General features: G+C 33.3%; 1 protein-coding gene across 2 annotated transcripts in view; it reads right to left on the bottom strand.

The window, feature by feature from the left end:
- Nucleotides 1-8,467: 8,467 nt before the first annotated feature.
- LOC143047191 (uncharacterized) overlaps nucleotides 8,468-19,890 on the bottom strand; it is a 36,095-nt gene continuing 24,672 nt past the window's right edge. For both annotated transcript variants that reach the window (XM_076220182.1, XM_076220183.1), the window contains exons 4-7: nucleotides 19,325-19,687; nucleotides 18,803-18,976; nucleotides 14,978-15,059; nucleotides 8,468-9,592 (exon numbers count right to left, since the gene is read on the bottom strand). In XM_076220182.1, the coding sequence (XP_076076297.1) occupies nucleotides 8,782-9,592; nucleotides 14,978-15,059; nucleotides 18,803-18,976; nucleotides 19,325-19,687 (1,430 nt within the window). In that variant the 3' untranslated portion in view covers nucleotides 8,468-8,781. The remainder of the gene's footprint in view (nucleotides 9,593-14,977; nucleotides 15,060-18,802; nucleotides 18,977-19,324; nucleotides 19,688-19,890) is intronic.

Here is a 19,890-nt window from a genome sequence, read left to right on the forward strand (position 1 = left end):
TAAATAATTTATGTATCAGCATTTCGTGTGTATTTTAGTCTCGACGCCACCTAATTATGTAAATATCCTTGTATTAAACTATTTGATTAAGCACTAAACCTATATCCCAAGTGGGAGTGCTCCATTATATAACGGAGGAAAATACATGTACATAACAGAGTACGGATTTAATGAGATCAAATTTTTAATAACTTGCAAGTGACTAACTATTCATGAGGCGAAAGCGATGTTTCGATCTTTGGTTATTTTGACAAAACTGAAACAAATTGGCAGCGAATTAGTATTTCGTTATATCACTTTACTTAAGGATTCAAACCAACAAAATAAAATCATATATAACTGATCATAACTTGTGTATAATGTTCTGATTTTAAATGAATATATGATCCGTACTTTTCGTTATTAACACTCAACTGACGTTTGTTTTATTTAATTACCCGCGATGTACAAGGAATTGTTTTTAAATATACAATTCCTTGGTATGTAACAGTCAGAGGCATGTGTGTATTTATAGGATTAATCGCAATTTTAAACTGAGGAATATATTGGTGTATAAACTCGACCAATTCACTCACAAACAAATAACAGTCCGAAAGACTTTTATGATATCGTATGTTTGTTAGTGACTTCGTCCAGTTTATACACCAATGAATTCCTTTACAAAGGCGTTTAATCCTAATAATTCCTTAAAATAAGGGATAAGGAATTTAATTTCAACACTCCTAGCCTTTATCACAGGTACATTGTATTTACTGCTACTGAAAACAATTTATCACACACTAGTCAAATGATTTACTAAATGTTATCATCGGTACAAGGACACCATTCGTAAACATAAATCAAAATGCAGACATCCAATTCCGATACGTTCGGGTATTTCACATCTATTTTTTTGTGGTAATATTCTTTACAAAGCACAAAAATGTCGGCATGATCTTATTCACATCAAAAGCTTACCAAACCTTTAAGGTCGCACAATACAAAGATTTTTCATCCCCAACCAGACATCTTTAAACTGATGTAATTCCACTCATCTTTCTTTAAATTTTATAAATGAGGTACCAAAAGAAAGAAGAAGGATTAATCTTCCAAATTGTGATAATTTTTCATTATGACATAATTTTTACATAATTAATTGTTATGTAATTAGTTGCCATATTGTGATGTCCATACTTGAATGAATTTAGCTTCTTTGTTATTCATAGCATCCCAAAATATTTTATAGATTCTTGCACAACACATTTTGACCTCCAAAACTGTGTCTCAGATTTTTCCTATTGTATTTCATTCTCTCATAAATATACAATGAAATTTGCAACAATAATTCATAAGAGATCACTAAATTCAATTGGGTATAAAATTTGTTCTATTGATGTTTTTGGAAATCTGAGACACAGTTTTGGAGGTCAAGCTGTGTTGTACCAGAATCTATTAAATATTTTGGGATGGTATGAAGAACAAAGACGCTAAATTCATTCAAGTGTGGACATCACAATATAGCAACTTATTACATAATAATTAATTATGTAATAATTATGTCATAATGAAATAATCACAATTTGAAAGATGAATCTTTCTTCTTTCTTTTGGTACCCCATTTATAATATATAAAGCAGGATTAAATAAATTACATCAGTTTAAAGTTGTCCGATTGGGAGTGAACAAATCTTTGTATTGTGCTACCTTAAATAGACTTTTTCAGAAGGGATATAGTTACGATACTGTTGTCAGGTCATTAAAGATTGTATATTTTGGTATTAAGATTGATTCACTCATATGTTCTTTGCATTGGAAATAATTATTCTAAAATCAGTTATTGGCATGATATGTGTTATGTTCATATCATATATTTTATAATGGTATGATACTAAACCACCTAGTAGAGGGAGGTATTGTGCTTGATTTCATATGGTGAAGACACAATCTTTCAACCAGTTTAATTGAGGTTTGAAGCTGGCATGTCAGTAACTGCAATCAGTCCTTTGTCAATTTATGTATCATTGTCATTTTGCTTTGTTTCTTTTGTTACCTATTTTGACATCGGACTCGGACTTCTTATAATCTGAGTATTGCTGTGTGTTTCTATATTCTACATTTGTTAGGGAGAAAGGGGAGTTTGATATCTCCCAACACGCATTTTTGCGCACGTGTCAAGTCAGGAGCATCTGGTTTTTGTTAGCGGCTTCTATTGTTTTAGTATTAGTTCATTCATATGTTTTAAAGTTTAGTATGACGTCCATTTTTACTGAACTAGTACATATTTTTATTTAGGGGCCAGCCGAGCCCCACCTCCGGGTGCGGGATTTTCTCGCTGTGTAAAAGACCCATTAGTGACCTTCGGATGTTATCTGCTCGTTGGTCGGGTTGTTGTCTCTTTCACATATTCCCCATTTCCATTCTAAATTTTATTTCTCGAAATCTTAAATATGTACTCATGAACGCATTCATTTAATCTTAAGGATGTCTACTGCAAAATCGTGGACAAGTAAACTTTTGTTCAAACGGAGTAAATATAATAATAACTCTTTATTGTCATACAAGTACAATTATGCTTGTGACATAAACAAAAGTAACAACAACAAAAAATAACAGTATATTTTCAGACAGTGAAAAACATAAGAATAGGAGTAGGGTACAAAAAATATAACATATCCATGAAAAATGCATACGGAAGAATAGCTTTTTTCTGCTATTATGCTATTATTCCGGCCATACATGAACAAGAATAATGAATATGCGTTGTGTAAATGGTTATTGTAGCATCCAATTAAGAAAATTTACTGGGAAATAATTTCCTTCAATTGCAAACATTGTAACCTTTATTCTTTTGTTGCACATTCTCTGCGCGCACATTACTGATTAAACACCATGGAAAATGATAATAATGAAAAAAAGAACAGAAACAGAATTTTCATGGGAATAATATAACTTCCTCACGTACAAACTTTGATTGATTTTTCTAATGACTGTTCTATGGAACAAGCCGATTCTGGCCCCTTACTATGTTAAAAGCTTGTCAAATGAGACCAACAGAAGAATGTATGTTACCGCAACGCCTATAAGTTATAAGGTATTTATGTAATTAGGCCCTGAAAGGTCGTGGCAAACCATTCCATTATTCAAAATATCCATTCCATTTTTCAAAATTGACTATTTCTTAATTTTCATTCGTATTTTGGCATTTAGGTCTTCCATAACCCCTCGAAGTTATTGCGACACATATTGCTTATAATCCGGCGTTTTGTTCCCCTATCAATAAACTTTTAAATTATGTAAACAGTTTTTCTGTAATCAGGGGCTGACGAATCGCGGAAAGTTCATTTCGTTTATCAAAATATGTCATTTCTTAATGTTCAATGTTCGACATTTAGGACCTCTGTTACTATACGGAACAACTTGACTTTAGTTCCTCTAATTGATAAGCTTTTGGATGAGGTATAAGGCGTATATATATATATATGAAATTAGGGGTTGACGGCCGCAAGTATTCATCCCTTAATTTTTATTTAAATTCGTTCATTGTATATTAATTTGTGTTACTACGTTTTTGATTGAGTTAAGCCATTCCAATGTGTCTTTCTATGTAGTTATACTATTGTTTCAGAAAAGGGAGACGGTTTGGTACCATTAAAACGTTTAATCCCGCTGCAATTGTTTGCACCTGTCCTAAGTCAGGAATCTGATGTTCAGTGGTTGTCGTATGTTTATGTAGTTCATGAGTGTTTCTCGTTTCTCGTTCTTTTTTTTTATATATAGATTAGACGTTTGGTTTTCCCGTTGGAATGTTTTTACACAGTTATTTTTACACAGTAATTTTACATTGAACGACAAAATTATTTTATTTCTACCTGTGTGACGTCAAACGCGCGATTCTACGTCAAAGTTTAAAATTATTTATGATTTTACATACATAAATCAAATCCTGTAATTCTCCTATTTTTGACATTTTTACCTATTGTGTCTGTTTGTTTTGTTCACGCATTGTTGGAAATACAATAGAATCTGATGCGATTATCATACAAGTGAGAGGTTTAGCTAGCTTTAAAATCATTTTCTACATGAAATGCCAGTACCAAGTCAGGAATATGACAGTTGTTATCCTTTCGTTTGATGTGTTTTTAGAGCTTTTGATTTTGCCATTTGATAAGGGACCTTCCTTTTTGAATTTTCCTCGGAGTTTAGTGTTTTTGTGATTTTACTTTTTCAAAGAGCTGGTTGATGGGTTGGTGAAAAGATTTTCAAAAGACATACAATCAATCGTAATATATAATATATAACCATGGCTTGAGAAGAATGCTGTTGATCAGCGTCGTCTTACCACAGTCTGACTTTCCAATAATCAGTCACAGGCACTTGTCTCAGAATCCCCACCCCCCCCCCCCTATATACCTTAATATAACACAAGGTACTTAACTAAATTTTTTGAAAAACGTCACCCAGTCCCGAATTTCCGTTATTTTTCGATTTCTCGGTGTTCAAACCTACTTAAACTTATTATGCCGTAAATCTTAATTGATTTATCTACACAATGGTATAAGACACGACTACCATTGTTGTCGGGATCACTAAACGAAACACAGGTCGGGCGCAAATACAAAATTACTTCCTTGTATCTAGAATGAGTTTATTTATATGTCTTAATTTAGTAACATGCTTAGATAGATCAACTGTTGGGCGATGCTATTTTAGACATTATAAATATTCATCTTACCCCTATACATTTCTAGGAATAGGATTGGATAAAAGTTTATATTTATATGGGTTTAGTAGGATTAGCTCATTATATACACGGTTAGTAGTGGTGTAAAATTCCTCTTTAAAAAAAAATCATTGAGTCGAAGAAAAATCTGAAACGCCTTTTGGACCAGACAACAGACGAAGGAATTGATTATGGACGATAGAGAAAGAAGAGAGAAAAAAGCAAACAAGAATGTGTTCATAAAATACGGATGCCGTTCTCGCACGATCATTTTCTATGTTTAGTAGACCGTGAAGTTCGTGTAAAAACTCTAAACTGAAGCGGAACAGACGAACGGACGGAAACATAATACCCCTAGGTGGGGCATAAAAACACATGCTTACAAGTTGGTACTGATGACATTTGGTTTTGTATAGAAGACAATTAATGGAAGTAGGCTCTTTATGTTGAATTTACCACTTCGAAAGTCTAAATGTCCACATGTTAGTTATATAGTCGGTAACATAAATTCGTTACACAGTGTGCTAAAAGAGAGGCAAAAGATACCACACTGAAATTCAAATTGATAAGTTGAAAATTGATGTTAATAATTATGAAAGAAGTTTCGTGGAGCACTTTGAAGATAACTCATTCATTTATCTCAATAAAATTTATGTAATGTGACTAACACACGAAAAAATCGATGTAGTTTCAGGCTCAGCTTATCTCGGGAACAAAAACATATTTGTCATGGAGGTAGGACAAGTGTTTGAACATTTGGTCTTTAAGAATTGGTTTAGTATGTGTATTCATAGACCCAATAAGTTTGTTTTTATTCTGATTTGTATCAACGAACTCGCAGTAATCCACTCGGAAAGAGTGTCTACGTCTTCTTTCCCGTGTTGAACCCGTTGCCGCCATGAGCGCATGATGCGTCCGTCGTTTTTTTTTTTCAATGAATAAATGTTCTCAATGTCACAGAAGTTTATCTTAAAAACAAATTAATGGAGGTAATTCTAAGAAACCAGTCACCCAAGTTTCATGAAACGGCTGCTCAAAGTTTTTTTAGTTATTGTCCGAAAACTAGAAAATTCCAACTTTTTTAATGAACAATCCCCCATAATTCGGACGAAAAAAGAAAAAAAAAATCAAATATTTGCTGTTACCTCACCATGTGTCTTATAATATTATTAGGTATGTCTATGTATTTCTGTATTTTCAGAATAAAATATATATATAAGGAGACGCCCATAGATATAAACAATTTATCAAAGCTTCAAGCAAACAGATTAAAGCTTTTTTGAGTTATTATCCGACATGTTGACGACGGACAGACGAACGGACGGATAACGGTATTCCATATTATCGTCCTTCCATACGCCTATATCACCCTGCTCTGTCGCTCAGTAATTCTCGTATCAAGACTTCAAAACGAGACCAGGCGTTATCAGCGACGTCACAATGTGAAAGGAGAAGTTATCAGCGACGTCACAATGCGAGAGGACGTCACAATGCCAGAGGAGGCGTTATCAAGCTTGCTTTCGTCAAGCGTAAAACGGTCTTAGGGAGAGGAAAAAAGACCATTAATAGAACGATTAAAAGATAATCGGGTTTTCTACGTATAGATATCGTAAAATATCAATGTGTAGAGAACCCGATAATCTATACATACGTCGCGTAAACGGGCGTATTTTTTTTTTTATCTTGTTTTTCCTTTTATTCACGTGTGCGCATTTTTGTGGAAGCATATATCATCACGAATGTAACATTCATAATTATTTGAGTATCACAAGACAGCTCTGGCGTTCCATATTAAAGGACATACGATACAGTTTTGATCCCATGTACGGTGATTTGCATTCAAGTTATTTTTCACTTATGTAATAAAAAAAAATATACCTTTAGCCTATGCGTAAAATTTGATATAAATTGGGTACGACATTTTAGACATTTACTTAAAATTTCGGTTTCTTGTACAATTATATTCTTTGGACAAACAAACTTCGCTTTTTTGTTTCTAAAGATAAACACATGCAGATTTTTGTAAAACGATTTGGTATATCCTCTTTAGAAAACTATGCTCTTGAATTTGAAATTTTATGATTTTAGTATACAAAAAAAAACCGAATTTTGCTGCTTTATCAAATCATCGGTGATTTTTTTTTAATAAAAATTGAAACAAATAATCTTCACATAGTATTTAGTTACTTATCATTTACAAAACAAGGGCGGTACAAGTACTTATACTCGCTTTCAAACTAAATGAATACAAGTTTGAGCTTTCTAAAAAGCCATGGACTGCTTCGCTCTATCATAATTTTAGGTAATATGTTTGCATGTGGTTGTTGATTTAGTATAGGAGATGTGGTATTTTTAGATATTGATTTGAAACAGATTTCCTTTATAAATTAGAGTTATACACCCATTCTTTTAATTTTTTTAAATTACTTGTTGTAAATTAAAACAATTACAAATAGACACGAATCTTGAGGTGAAAAAAAAAGATGTGGTATGATTGCCAAGAAACAGCTCTCCACAAGAGACCAAATGACACAGGGAAGTTAACAACTATAGATCACCTTCAACAATGAGCAAAGCCCATATCGCAAAGTCAGTATAAAAGGCCCCCAAATGACAATGTAAAACAATTCAAACGAGAAAACAAACGGCATTATTTTGAACAAAAAATGAAATTGTCAGAAGTCAGTATAAAATACAAATACTGCATTTTTGTAAACATTGTATAGGAACATTGTTTAGCGAAGCAAATCGTGCAAATTGTAGATTAACAATGCAAATTAATATAAATAATTGATATTTCAATATAAAATTTATCTGTGAAATACATGTGTCGTGTACAAGTTGCAATTTTGTACAGGTTATAACATATTTTTATTTTCAAATATTGCACACAAGTTAAACCCATTTTTTAGACAATATTTTGTACAAGTTAAAACATGTACGAGATACTTTTGACCATATTATAACCCCTACAAAATCGCAACTTGTACACGGCATTAATGCATAATAAAACGAACACGAATTAATGACAGCTCAGATCGGAACTGTAATACACATAGCGAATTTTCTGGCATTTGATGACTTATCCTAAGACGAAAAAAGTCTATTATAATGTGATGAGCGTGTGGTAAGTAATTAATTCTAGATGGCGAGTATGTCGACTGAAACTAATAGCTCAACACCGTGATGCGAAGCAAAAACCCGCTCGAAAAAATGCATCTTTTCTCGTTAAGGCATGTAGTTTTACGTCGCAAAAAAATAGCATGTTACGTTAGTTCCAGCAGTATAGATTATCGGGTTTTCTACACATTGATATCGTAAAATATCGGCCGTGAGCCACAATGTGAACCTTTTTGGCGAGTGAGCGTAGCGAACGAGCTAAAAAGTTTAACATTGTGACGAGCGGCTGATATTTTACGATATCTATACGTAGAAAACCCGATTATCTGTTTATCGTTCTATTAATGGTCTTTTTTCCTCTCCCTAAGACAGTTTTGCGCTTGATGAAAGCAAGCTTGATAACGTCTCCTCTCGCATTGTGACGTCGCTGATCACTTCTACTCTCACATTGTGACGTCGCTGATAATGCCTGGTCTCGTTTTGAAGTCTTGATACGAGAATTACTGAGCGACAGAGCAGGGTGATATAGGCGCAGGGAAGGACGATAAACGTCATTATCTACCCTTGTAACTGTATCGATATTACCGCCTGCCTTGCTAGACACCGGTGAAAGGGTCGGCTAATGTATTTTTTATTGAACAAAAGTCATTATCATATCAAATCGTTTTATTATCAAATCATATACAAAATAAATAAATAAATGATAATCAAGTTGCGTAAAGTAGCAAAGTAATCTAACAATATATTTTAAGTGAATTGGACTACTTTGGTCTATTTACACTTTATTTCTCACATTTGCAGAACATTACAAATTCACAGTATTGGTCTTGTATCATTAACCAGGGTTTGACATTGAACAGAAATATATCCTTTAGCTTTATCCGGTCACTTACACCTTGTTTGTTACAATATAATGTCGCCAGTGTACGATTCCTTTTTAAAAAGGCATTGTATTATCTGTACTACACTCCTGATTCTATTTTATTTTGATTATGCTTTGCTTTATTTTGTGATAAGAGGTAGTCAATATTGTCATATGCACCATCATCCATCGTTGTAGTGTCTTGTAATGATTGCCACAATGCCTCTACCTCTGCCATTTCCTTTCGATCTGGGCACTGGTAAGGAGGAGGTTCAACATCCTCAGCTGTGGGAGGTAGAATGACAACTTTACGGAATTTACTCATGTCTGGTGATGCTGCTTTTGTGTGTAGATTCTGATAGCTGTCAATTATATTAGCAATATTTTTCTCTCCATTTGAACCAACTGATTCATCGGAACCATATGGAAATGGAGTTACCATAGCAACAGGAGAAAATGTTACGCTTTTGTCCTTATTTTTTGCCTTCTTTCCTCTGTGTGGTAACGACGAAGTAACTCTTATTTGAGCAACCTCTGCTTGAGGTTTTTGTGGATTCATTGTAAAATATCTATCGTCTGCCATGCATTGATACGGTACTGGAGGGTCTATTATATATGGAAGTTCAGGACTTTCAGACAGAGGCATGTTGGTGGTATTCGACAATGTATCATTCGGAAGTTTTGCCTCGGACTCCGTGCCTTGAAGGAACGCTTCTTTTAATTGTTTATCTTTCTCTGCATCAAGATCAGTATATTTTGTCATTTTAATTGGATTTCGTTTTATCGAACAATACCTTTCTTCGTCATAATTGAATCTCTCGGTTTCTTTTTCACCATCATACTTTTTAGTAATTAGCACTGGAGAAGAGATCACTGGTCCTGAAGTTTTAGGGCTGCCTTGTTCTCTTATTCTGTAAAAGTACATGCAATAAAAGTTTTAATAACATCATTGAAAATATCTAAGAGTAACTGTATACATAAAGTCTTTACTCAATCGTTGCTTTACAAAATCAATTACACTAAATCGCTGGTCTCGAAATTAAGACGTATATGAACTTATACTTGTTTGTACAATGAAATTCATGTAAATATGGTAAAGCAGCCCTAAATATAAAATCACTACTAGTATCACATAACTTTACTTGTCAGCAAAACGTATAATGTGATGAAAATAAGAAATCCACCGATTTAGGGGTAGCATATACGGTGGTATAACTAGACAGTGCTAATTGTTGTATTATTATAGTTGTGTTCTGTTTATTTTGGGTTAATCTTTTGAGTCGTTATATTATCTGTTAATGATTTTTAAATCCAATGGAGGAACCGGGTACGAAACCGAGCTTACAAACGTATAAGTTAAAGAAATTTGCTAGATATTATACTTTATAATAGTTCCATACAGCAGACTTTCGTAATTTAGTAACAAGCATACTAGCGTAAAATCTTGCAGTTAAAACTCTTATAGTTATAGTAGAATAATACTTAAAAGACATTAGAAAAAAATCACATTTAACTATATATCCTATGTGGTACTAGTTATAACTCACAGGCGCGTATCCCGAGCTTGAAGCGGAAAAGGGGGGGGGGGGGGGCTTGTGAGAAATGTTTTTGAACACCAGAGAAGTTTTCTTGTTATACTAAACCATATGTTTTACAATAAATGGCACACTTTTTGTTCATCCGGCATATGGTTACTCTAAATAAACTTTTGATTAGTTTAATCATTTAATTACAGATCGTATCTACCCGTTTTGCAATTGCTGTATCACCCCTTGCATCTATTCCACTAGCCGCGTCTTATCATGTGTGTTGGTAAAGTTTTGTGATTTTAATAAGGCTGTTTGGTGGTATTTTTGTTTGTTTGTTTGTGAGATTAACATTCACCATTTGCTTTACCCAATTCTGAACGTGTTTTTTTAACAAACAGTCCGGGGCTGTCGTCAGTAGCGAACAAAACGCAAAATTTGCAATAAATTTCGTCCTGTGAAGTTGAATAGACAGTGCATGGGAAATAGTGCAGCCACGCATATTAGAAGAATCTTTTTAACCCGTACATTTCACGTTTATGAAAAGGAAAAGAACTAGGTGGATTCCAGTTTTCATTTAGAATGCTATACATTTGAGCACTAGGTACCGATGTGGAAATAAAGTTTGCAATATCCTTAGATTCAGCAAGTGTCATTTTCTAAAAAAAAATCTTACATATGATAGGGTTAAAAAGTATTTTTCTTCAAATCAAGCTAACAAAAAACGTCGTTTTAATCATAAAACCAACAAAGAAATAAAAAATATAGGGATACCTGCCTCTGATTGTCTTAATTAAATCCTTTGATCCTCTTATTATCAAGTTACCCTCAGGCCAATGTAATTATGACATGTGTATATTAAAAGGTAAACGGAAAAAAAGTCACAGGATAAAAAGTCACAAAATCCTTAGGAAAAAAAGTCACAGGAAAAAAAAGTCACAAGAAAAAAAAGTCACAGGAAAAAAGTCACAATATGTTTAAGTAAAATTATTTGTCAGAAGTATGTTGGAATGCTCGTGAAAAGTCACCGCCGAGTATGTACATGTATGCAATAAATAATTAAACTTGAGTTTTTGAATGCACAGAAAATAAGTCATTATATACTTGTATGAGATTACCTATCTTAGTCATGTTAGTGGTAAAATTTTAAAAACAATAAAGGAATTAAATATAAACTAATAAAAGCGTAATGGAATATGTTCTTTTTTTTCAAAATTGACTTTTTCACAAACAGGGAAAGCTGATTGTTTCCTTTTATTTAATATTGAGCATGAGTTGTATTTCATTGGTATAGCTTCCTACGAAGACAGGAAGTGAAAGGTCTACAAAAGGGGAAGGTGCCACAAGAAGCAGTCCCTTGACTGAATTCTGAGGAATATGTTTTATTATGCAAAAAAACCTGTATTTATTTTTTTAAAGTGTTTTCTGAACGAAAAAAAAATAATACTATTTACTTTTATTTACCTGAATTATTGGCACTAATGAAAGGTTTTATTTTTGGCGCAAATGAAATATGGTTTGTTGCGCAAATGAAATGCCAATTGGCGCAAAAGCAAAGCACCGATCAAAATAACATGCGGTCAAGTTATATACTGAACTTCTCGGAACTTCTAACTTGTATTCATAATGAAGGAAACTGTTGCTGTTAAACTCACATCTCTTTCATAAGAGATATAAAACAAAAATAATTACAACAAATCCTTGAAGACATGTATCAATAGTACACCAGCATTTACACGTTTTATTTAAATGTTTTGCGATTTATATATAAATTTCCAAAGCTAGTCGTATAAAATGAATTAAAAAATGTCCATTTCCATACAAAATATCTATTTGGAATGTTTCTCAATATATTCATATATATGTGCGGCTATATGACCATTTCCATTTAAAATACATATTGGGAATGTTTGTCCTGTTGATACATGTATGTGCAGACCATGTGAATATTTCATACAAAAAATATATATTGTGACTTTTTTTCCTGAGACTTTTTTCCCTGTGACCTTTTTTCCTGTGACTTTTTTTTCCCCATGACTTTTTTTTCCATGACTTTTTTTCCTGTGTTTTTTTCCCTACATTCTATTAAAAGGAGTGTAGCGACAAAGTGTCACCCTTTTCAGTGCGATATATTTAATTTATAGTAAAGATAACATTTAAACAAAAAATGGTTATTACAAAAATTATTTTAACATTTTCAAGTGTGGGGGGGGAGGGCCCCTCCCCAAACCCCCCTAAATCCGCTAGTGTCTCACTTATAAAATGTACATGATTTTTTTTAAATGCTGCCAGAATAGAAATTCTTTATTAAAAAAACAGCCATTTCTTCCTTCCTTTCTCCATTTATTCATTCTTATTAGAAAACTTCTATATAACAATTATTCAGTTATAAGAAAAAACCTTCGATATATACATTGTATATCTCTCTCACCTTGTACAATGAACAGTAATAGCTACAATATAGATAACTATTAACTCAACTCACCTTGTACAATGAACAGCAATAGCTACAATACAGATAACTATTAACTCACCTTGTACAATGAACAGTAATAGCTACAATACAGATAACTATTAACTCACCTTGTACAATGAACAGCAATAGCTACAATACAGATAACTATTAACTCACCTTGTACAATGAACAGCAATAGCTACAATACAGATAACTATTAACTCACCTTGTACAATGAACAGTAATAGCTACAAAACAGATAACTATTAACTCACCTTGTACAATGAACAGCAATAGCTACAATACAGATAACTATTAACTCACCTTGTACAATGAACAGTAATAGCTACAATACAGATAACTATTAACTCACCTTGTACAATGAACAGTAATAGCTACAATACAGATAACTATTAACTCACCTTGTGCAATGAACAGCAATAGCTACAATACAGATAACTATTAACTCACCTTGTACAATGAACAGCAATAGCTACAATACAGATAACTATTAACTCACCTTGTACAATGAACAGCAATAGCTACAATACAGATAACTATTAACTCACCTTGTACAATGAACAGCAATAGCTACAATGAACAGCAATAGCTACAATACAGATAACTATTAACTCACCTTGTACAATGAACAGCAATAGCTACAATACAGATAACTATTAACTCACCTTGTACAATGAACAGCAATAGCTACAATACAGATAACTATTAACTCACCTTGTACAATGAACAGCAATAGCTACAATGAACAGCAATAGCTACAATACAGATAACTATTAACTCACCTTGTACAATGAACAGCAATAGCTACAATACAGATAACTATTAACTCACCTTGTACAATGAACAGTAATAGCTACAATACAGATAACTATTAACTCACCTTGTACAATGAACAGCAATAGCTACAATACAGATAACTATTAACTCACCTTGTACAATGAACAGTAATAGCTACAATACAGATAACTATTAACTCACCTTGTACAATGAACAGTAATAGCTACAATACAGATAACTATTAACTCACCTTGTACAATGAACAGTAATAGCTACAATACAGATAACTATTAACTCACCTTGTACAATGAACAGTAATAGCTACAATACAGATAACTATTAACTCACCTTGTACAATGAACAGCAATAGCTACAATACAGATAACTATTAACTCACTTTGTACAATGAACAGCAATAGCTACAATACAGATAACTATTAACTCACCTTGTACAATGAACAGCAATAGCTACAATACAGATAACTATTAACTCACCTTGTACAATGAACAGCAATAGCTACAATACAGATAACTATTAACTCACCTTGTACAATGAACAGTAATAGCTACAATACAGATAACTCTTAACTCACCTTGTACAATGAACAGCAATAGCTACAATACAGATAACTCTTAACTCACCTTGTACAATGAACAGCAATAGCTACAATACAGATAACTCTTAACTCACCTTGTACAATGAACAGCAATAGCTACAATACAGATAACTATTAACTCACCTTGTACAATGAACAGCAATAGCTACAATACAGATAACTATTAACTCACCTTGTACAATGAACAGCAATAGCTACAATACAGATAACTATTAACTCACCTTGTACAATGAACAGCAATAGCTACAATACAGATAACTATTAACTCACCTTGTACAATGAACAGCAATAGCTACAATATAGATAACTATTCACTCACCTTGTACAATGAACAGCAATAGCTACAATACAGATAACTATTCACTCACCTTGTACAATGAACAGTAATAGCTACAATACAATACAGATAACTATTAACTCACCTTGTACAATGAACAGCAATAGCTACAATACAGATATCTATTCACTCACCTTGTACAATGAACAGCAATAGCTACAATACAGATAACTATTCACTCACCTTGTACAATGAACAGCAATAGCTACAATACAGATAACTATTAACTCACCTTGTACAATGAACAGCAATAGCTACAATACAGATAACTATTAACTCACATTGTACAATGAACAGCAATAGCTACAATACAGATTAACTCACCTTGTACAATGAACAGCAATAGCTACAATACAGATAACTATTAACTCACCTTGTACAATGAACAGCAATAGCTACAATACAGATAACTATTAACTCACCTTGTACAATGAACAGCAATAGCTACAATACAGATTAACTCACCTTGTACAATGAACAGCAATAGCTAAAATACAGATAACTATTAACCCACCTTGTACAATGAACAGCAATAGCTACAATACAGATAACTATTAACTCACCTTGTACAATGAACAGCAATAGCTACAATGCAGATAACTAGGATGAGTGCTGACGCTGCACATATACCTCCAATAATAGCTACTGTAAGTAAAAACATATAAAATTAAATAAAAGCTACTGTAAGTAAAAACTTATAAATAAAATAATTCTAAAATGGATTAGGAGCGAATAGGTTTCAAAAAAGTATAAGTTTTAACCCAGTTTTAAAACTTTCCTCAAGATTTTTAGTGGTAGATGTATGAACTAGTTTTAAAAACCCCAGTTTATTTAGGTTGAAACCTTAATAAAATAGTGGTCTTATTTTAATAGCAACCTATGCAACCCTGTGACTAAACTTGGGAATGAAGCCTGTCTTGAGAAAGTACTTTTTACCAGGATTTTGCAGATTATAATGGTTAGTGTCACCATCCGAAATACGAACATTACCATTAAGTAATAATTTAGAATAAAGAAAAAAACCCATAAATTTGCTACTGGGTTTGTAAACAATGTTGTGTTTAAGTAACTAAAATAACCGCGTGTACCTATGTTTCAGTGATTGTTAGAAATTCTGTTTGGTGGATGTACCATCAAATTCTAATATGTATACGTTTCACGAAATAATGCACGGGACTGTTCATCATAGACTACATTTATGTGGTAATCTAGGTTTATAAGGGAGTAGATTGCAACTAGTAATTACTCCTTTTGAAAAACATATTATTCAACCGATTATCCTACGACAATTATATCAGGACTATTATAAAAAGGCAATACCACCAACATGACAAGCAGTAATGTAGAAACTTGCGTTGGATACATTTGTTTGTTTCATACAAGATAATAAGCTATTAATCAGTTATGACATATTATATATAGGAAGGGAAGATTTACGGTAACTGCTTCAGATATTTCATCCGGTATTTCTAGTTTTGATAGACACATTTCATTAGAAACCACGCCACCATTAACTGCATATAAACTTCATTGTTATTTCTCAAGGTATTAGTTTTGACGGCTTTATAATTAATGTAATACATCAAAGTTGGAAACAAACATTTATAACATCGATGCCAACTTTTAGTTAAGAATAAATATTAACAAAATGGTCAAAGGAGAATGAAATATATTGGTAATCAAAACAGAAACCAATCCTAGATTGATCCAGATAAATATTCAGTAAAATGTTGTTAATTAAGGTTATATGTATATCCTGTAAACCTGCCTTAATTATCAACAGAGGACACTTTCAAAGAAAGAAGTTTTCGTTTGTTACTGTATATCATATTTGTTTTTCGTTCATTTTTAGCTCACTTGGCCCTTCGGGCCAGGGGCCAAGTGAGCTTTTCTCATCACTTGGCGTCCGGCGTCCGTCGTCCGTCGTCCGTCGTCGTCCGTCGTTAGCTTTTACAAAAATCTTCTCCTCTGAAACTACTGGGCCAATTTTTACCAAACTTTTACCAAAATGGTCTGTTGACCCCTTTAGGAGTTATTGCCCTTTATAGTCAATTTTTAACCATTTTTCGTAAATCTTAGTTATCTTTTACAAAAATCTTCTCCTCTGAAACCACTGGACCAAATTAAACCAAACTTGGCCACAATCATCATTGGGGTATCTAGTTTAAAAATTGTGTCCGGTGACCTGGCCAACTAACCAAGATGGCTGCCATGGCTTAAAATAGAACATAGGGGGTAAAATGCAGTTTTTGGCTTATCACTCAAAAACCAAAGCATTTAGAGCAAATCTGACAGGGTAAATTTGTTTATCAGGTCAAGATCTATCTGGCCTGAATTTTAGAGATGAATCGGACAACCCGTTGATAGGTTGCTGCCCCTGAATTGGTAATTTTAAGGAAATTTTGCTGTTTTTGGTTATTATCTTGAATATTATTATAGATAGAGATAAATTGTTAACAGCAAAAATGTTCAGCAAAGTAAGATCTACAAATAAGTCAACATGACCAAAATGGTCTGTTGACCCCTTTAGGAGTTATTGACCTTTATAGTCAATTTTTAACCATTTTTCGTAAATCTTAGTTATCTTTTACAAAAATCTTCTCCTCTGAAACTAATGGGCCAAATTAAACCAAACTTGGCCACAAACATCATTCGGGTATCTAGTTTAAAAATTGTGTCCGATGACCCGCCCAACCAACCAAGATGGCCGCAATGGCTAAAAATAGAACATAGGGGTAAAATGCAGTTTTTTGCTTATCACTCAAAAACCAAAGCATTTAGAGCAAATCTGACATGTGGTAAAATTGTTTATCAGGTCAAGATCTATCTGCAACAACAAAAGAGAGTTTTTAACGACCTCAGCTGGCTATACAACCCTTGCACAATCAACTGAATTTTGCAGAAATCATTAATAGGATAGATTGCCCTTATATGATAATTTTTTATTACCTTTTTGTTTTTTTTTGGCAAAGGGGGAGCAGGGGGTTGCGCAACAACAAAACAACTTCACAACTTTCTCATTACTTTGCATTTCTCGTTAGATAAATTTTACAAAATTCTCCCTTGAAACAACTGTCAAATTTAAACAAACTTGGTTTAAATCACCACTAGGATATCCAGGGACCACTGTGTATGATGACCCTGCCTGCCCACATGGCTGAAATAAAACAGGTTTCAAATGCACTTTTTAGTATTATATCTCTGAAACTAAACGACAGTACAACAGTTGCATTTATCATGCATCAATTGTAAATAAAAATATCAGGTGAGCGACACAGGGTCCTTGGACCCTCTAGTTCGTAAATCTTAGTAATCTTTTACAAAAATCTTCTTCTCTGAAACTACTGGGCCAAATTAATCCAAACTTGGCCACAATCATCTTTGGGGTATCTAGTTTAAAAAATGTGTCCGGTGACCTGGCCATCCAACCAAGATGGCTGCCATAGCTAAAAATAAAACATAGAGGTAAAATGCAGTTTTTGGCTTATAACTCAAAAACCAAAGCATTTAGAGCAAATCTGACATTTGGTTGAATTGTTTATCAGGTCAAAATCTATCTGCCCTGAAATTTCGGATGAATCGGACAACCCGTTGTTGGGTTGCGTCCTTAAATTGGTAATTTTAAGGAAATTTTACTGTTTTGGGTTATTATCTTGAATATTATTATAGATAGAGATAAACTTTAAACAGCAATAATGTACAGCAAAGTAAGATTTACAAATAAGTCAACATGACTGAAATGGTCAATTGACCCCCTAAGGAGTTATTGTCCTTTATAGTCAATTTTTAACAATTTTCATAAAATTTGTAAATTTTTACAAACATTTTTTACTGAAACTACTGGGCCAAGTTCATTATAGATAGAGATAATTGTAAGCAGCAAGAATGTTCAGTAAAGTAAGATGTACAAACACATTATCATCACCAAAACACAATTTTGTCATGAATCCATCTTCTTCCTTTGTTTAATATTCACATAGACCAAGGTGAGCGACACAGGCTCTTTAGAGCCTCTAGTTTTTTTTGTACTTACATCAGGCTGTTGGGGTTTTCTATGAATTGTTTTACATTTGTCATTTCGGGGCGTTTTATGGCTAACTGTGTGGTATGAGTTTACGCATTGTTGACGGCCATACAGTGACCTAAAGATCTTAACTTCTGGGTCATTTGGTCTCTCGTTGGAAATCATATAAAATCTTCTTAACGTCCAAACATTGTTAACATTCCTAAACACGGAATGATTGCTGTGAATAAGACGGTAGTGTTGATGTCGACCATTATATCATGGAGATATATACGGAGATATGTACGCGACAATTAAAAAGGGATTTTATAATAACAATTCGTTCACCATCCAGTGGAATTAATATTGAAAAAAGGATATTTACCCATATCTGGAATGAGATTTATTTGCCCTTGACTGACGACCTCTGCCGACGTATCATTGTATGACTTAGGTGGCAGTACTGATGCATCTGGCGCAATAGGTGGCAACACTGAACCTTCTGGTGCTGTAGGATCACCGTCACATGAAACAATCAAATAATCCTCAGGTTTTTGAACTGAAATGAAAAAACACATTAAAACGTTTGTTAGTATAATCGTCAAGGGTTTTTCTTTATTGAACATGTTCATAAAGAAAAATTACAATTACAAACTGGCTCAATCACTGAATTTTAACATAGTTTGTGAATTTGGGTTTTGGTCTATTTGTCTTTTTCTCTTATTTTTCTTTTAACCATTTCTTATGCAATTGTTAGATTTCCATATTCCTCTTAGATTTTACAAAAACAGATATAAACAAACAAGATGTGGTTTGATTGCCAATGAATTCAGTAATAGCTTTGAATTACTAACTAGATTACAGATCTCGCTTTTGTTGTCAAGATGTGCTGAGTGTTTAACTTTACCTTTGATATGTATCCAGACAAAACATTTTCCTTTAGTCCCTATATCTAACGTTAATGTGACGTTTGCTACCATTCTTTCATACACTGACCGGTAACCATAGAGACCTTCCTGTCCACAGGTAATATGACGGTAAATTCCATAAGAGTCATGAATACGAAATGCATGATGGCATTTATCTTTGCTTTTCCTTATCATGATATCAATAGCTTCAATAGTTATCCCATTGGCGAGTCCGGATCTGACCGAACACTGACATGATTTTTTGTGCAATGAATTCTCTGGGTATGGGTATTTTGAATTTGCCAAATAAACTGACTTTGCTGTCCTCTCACTAGGTCTGCAAAACTTTACTACGTCATCGTCTGAAAGGTAAAACATTAAGATTTTTTTCCTAGTTTAGGAAAACTATAGAAACTGACGAGATCAAATTAAAACATTACATACAACTTCCAGCTTAAGATTTTTTTAAAGATGGAAATTTAATTGAAAAAGCACCTCACGCCCATATTGGCCGATGGCTACTTAACATACATACTGCAATGTTACCAGATCGACTGTGGCTGCA

This window comes from Mytilus galloprovincialis, chromosome 10, assembly GCF_965363235.1.
Source record: "Mytilus galloprovincialis chromosome 10, xbMytGall1.hap1.1, whole genome shotgun sequence".
Taxonomy (NCBI): domain Eukaryota; kingdom Metazoa; phylum Mollusca; class Bivalvia; order Mytilida; family Mytilidae; genus Mytilus; species Mytilus galloprovincialis.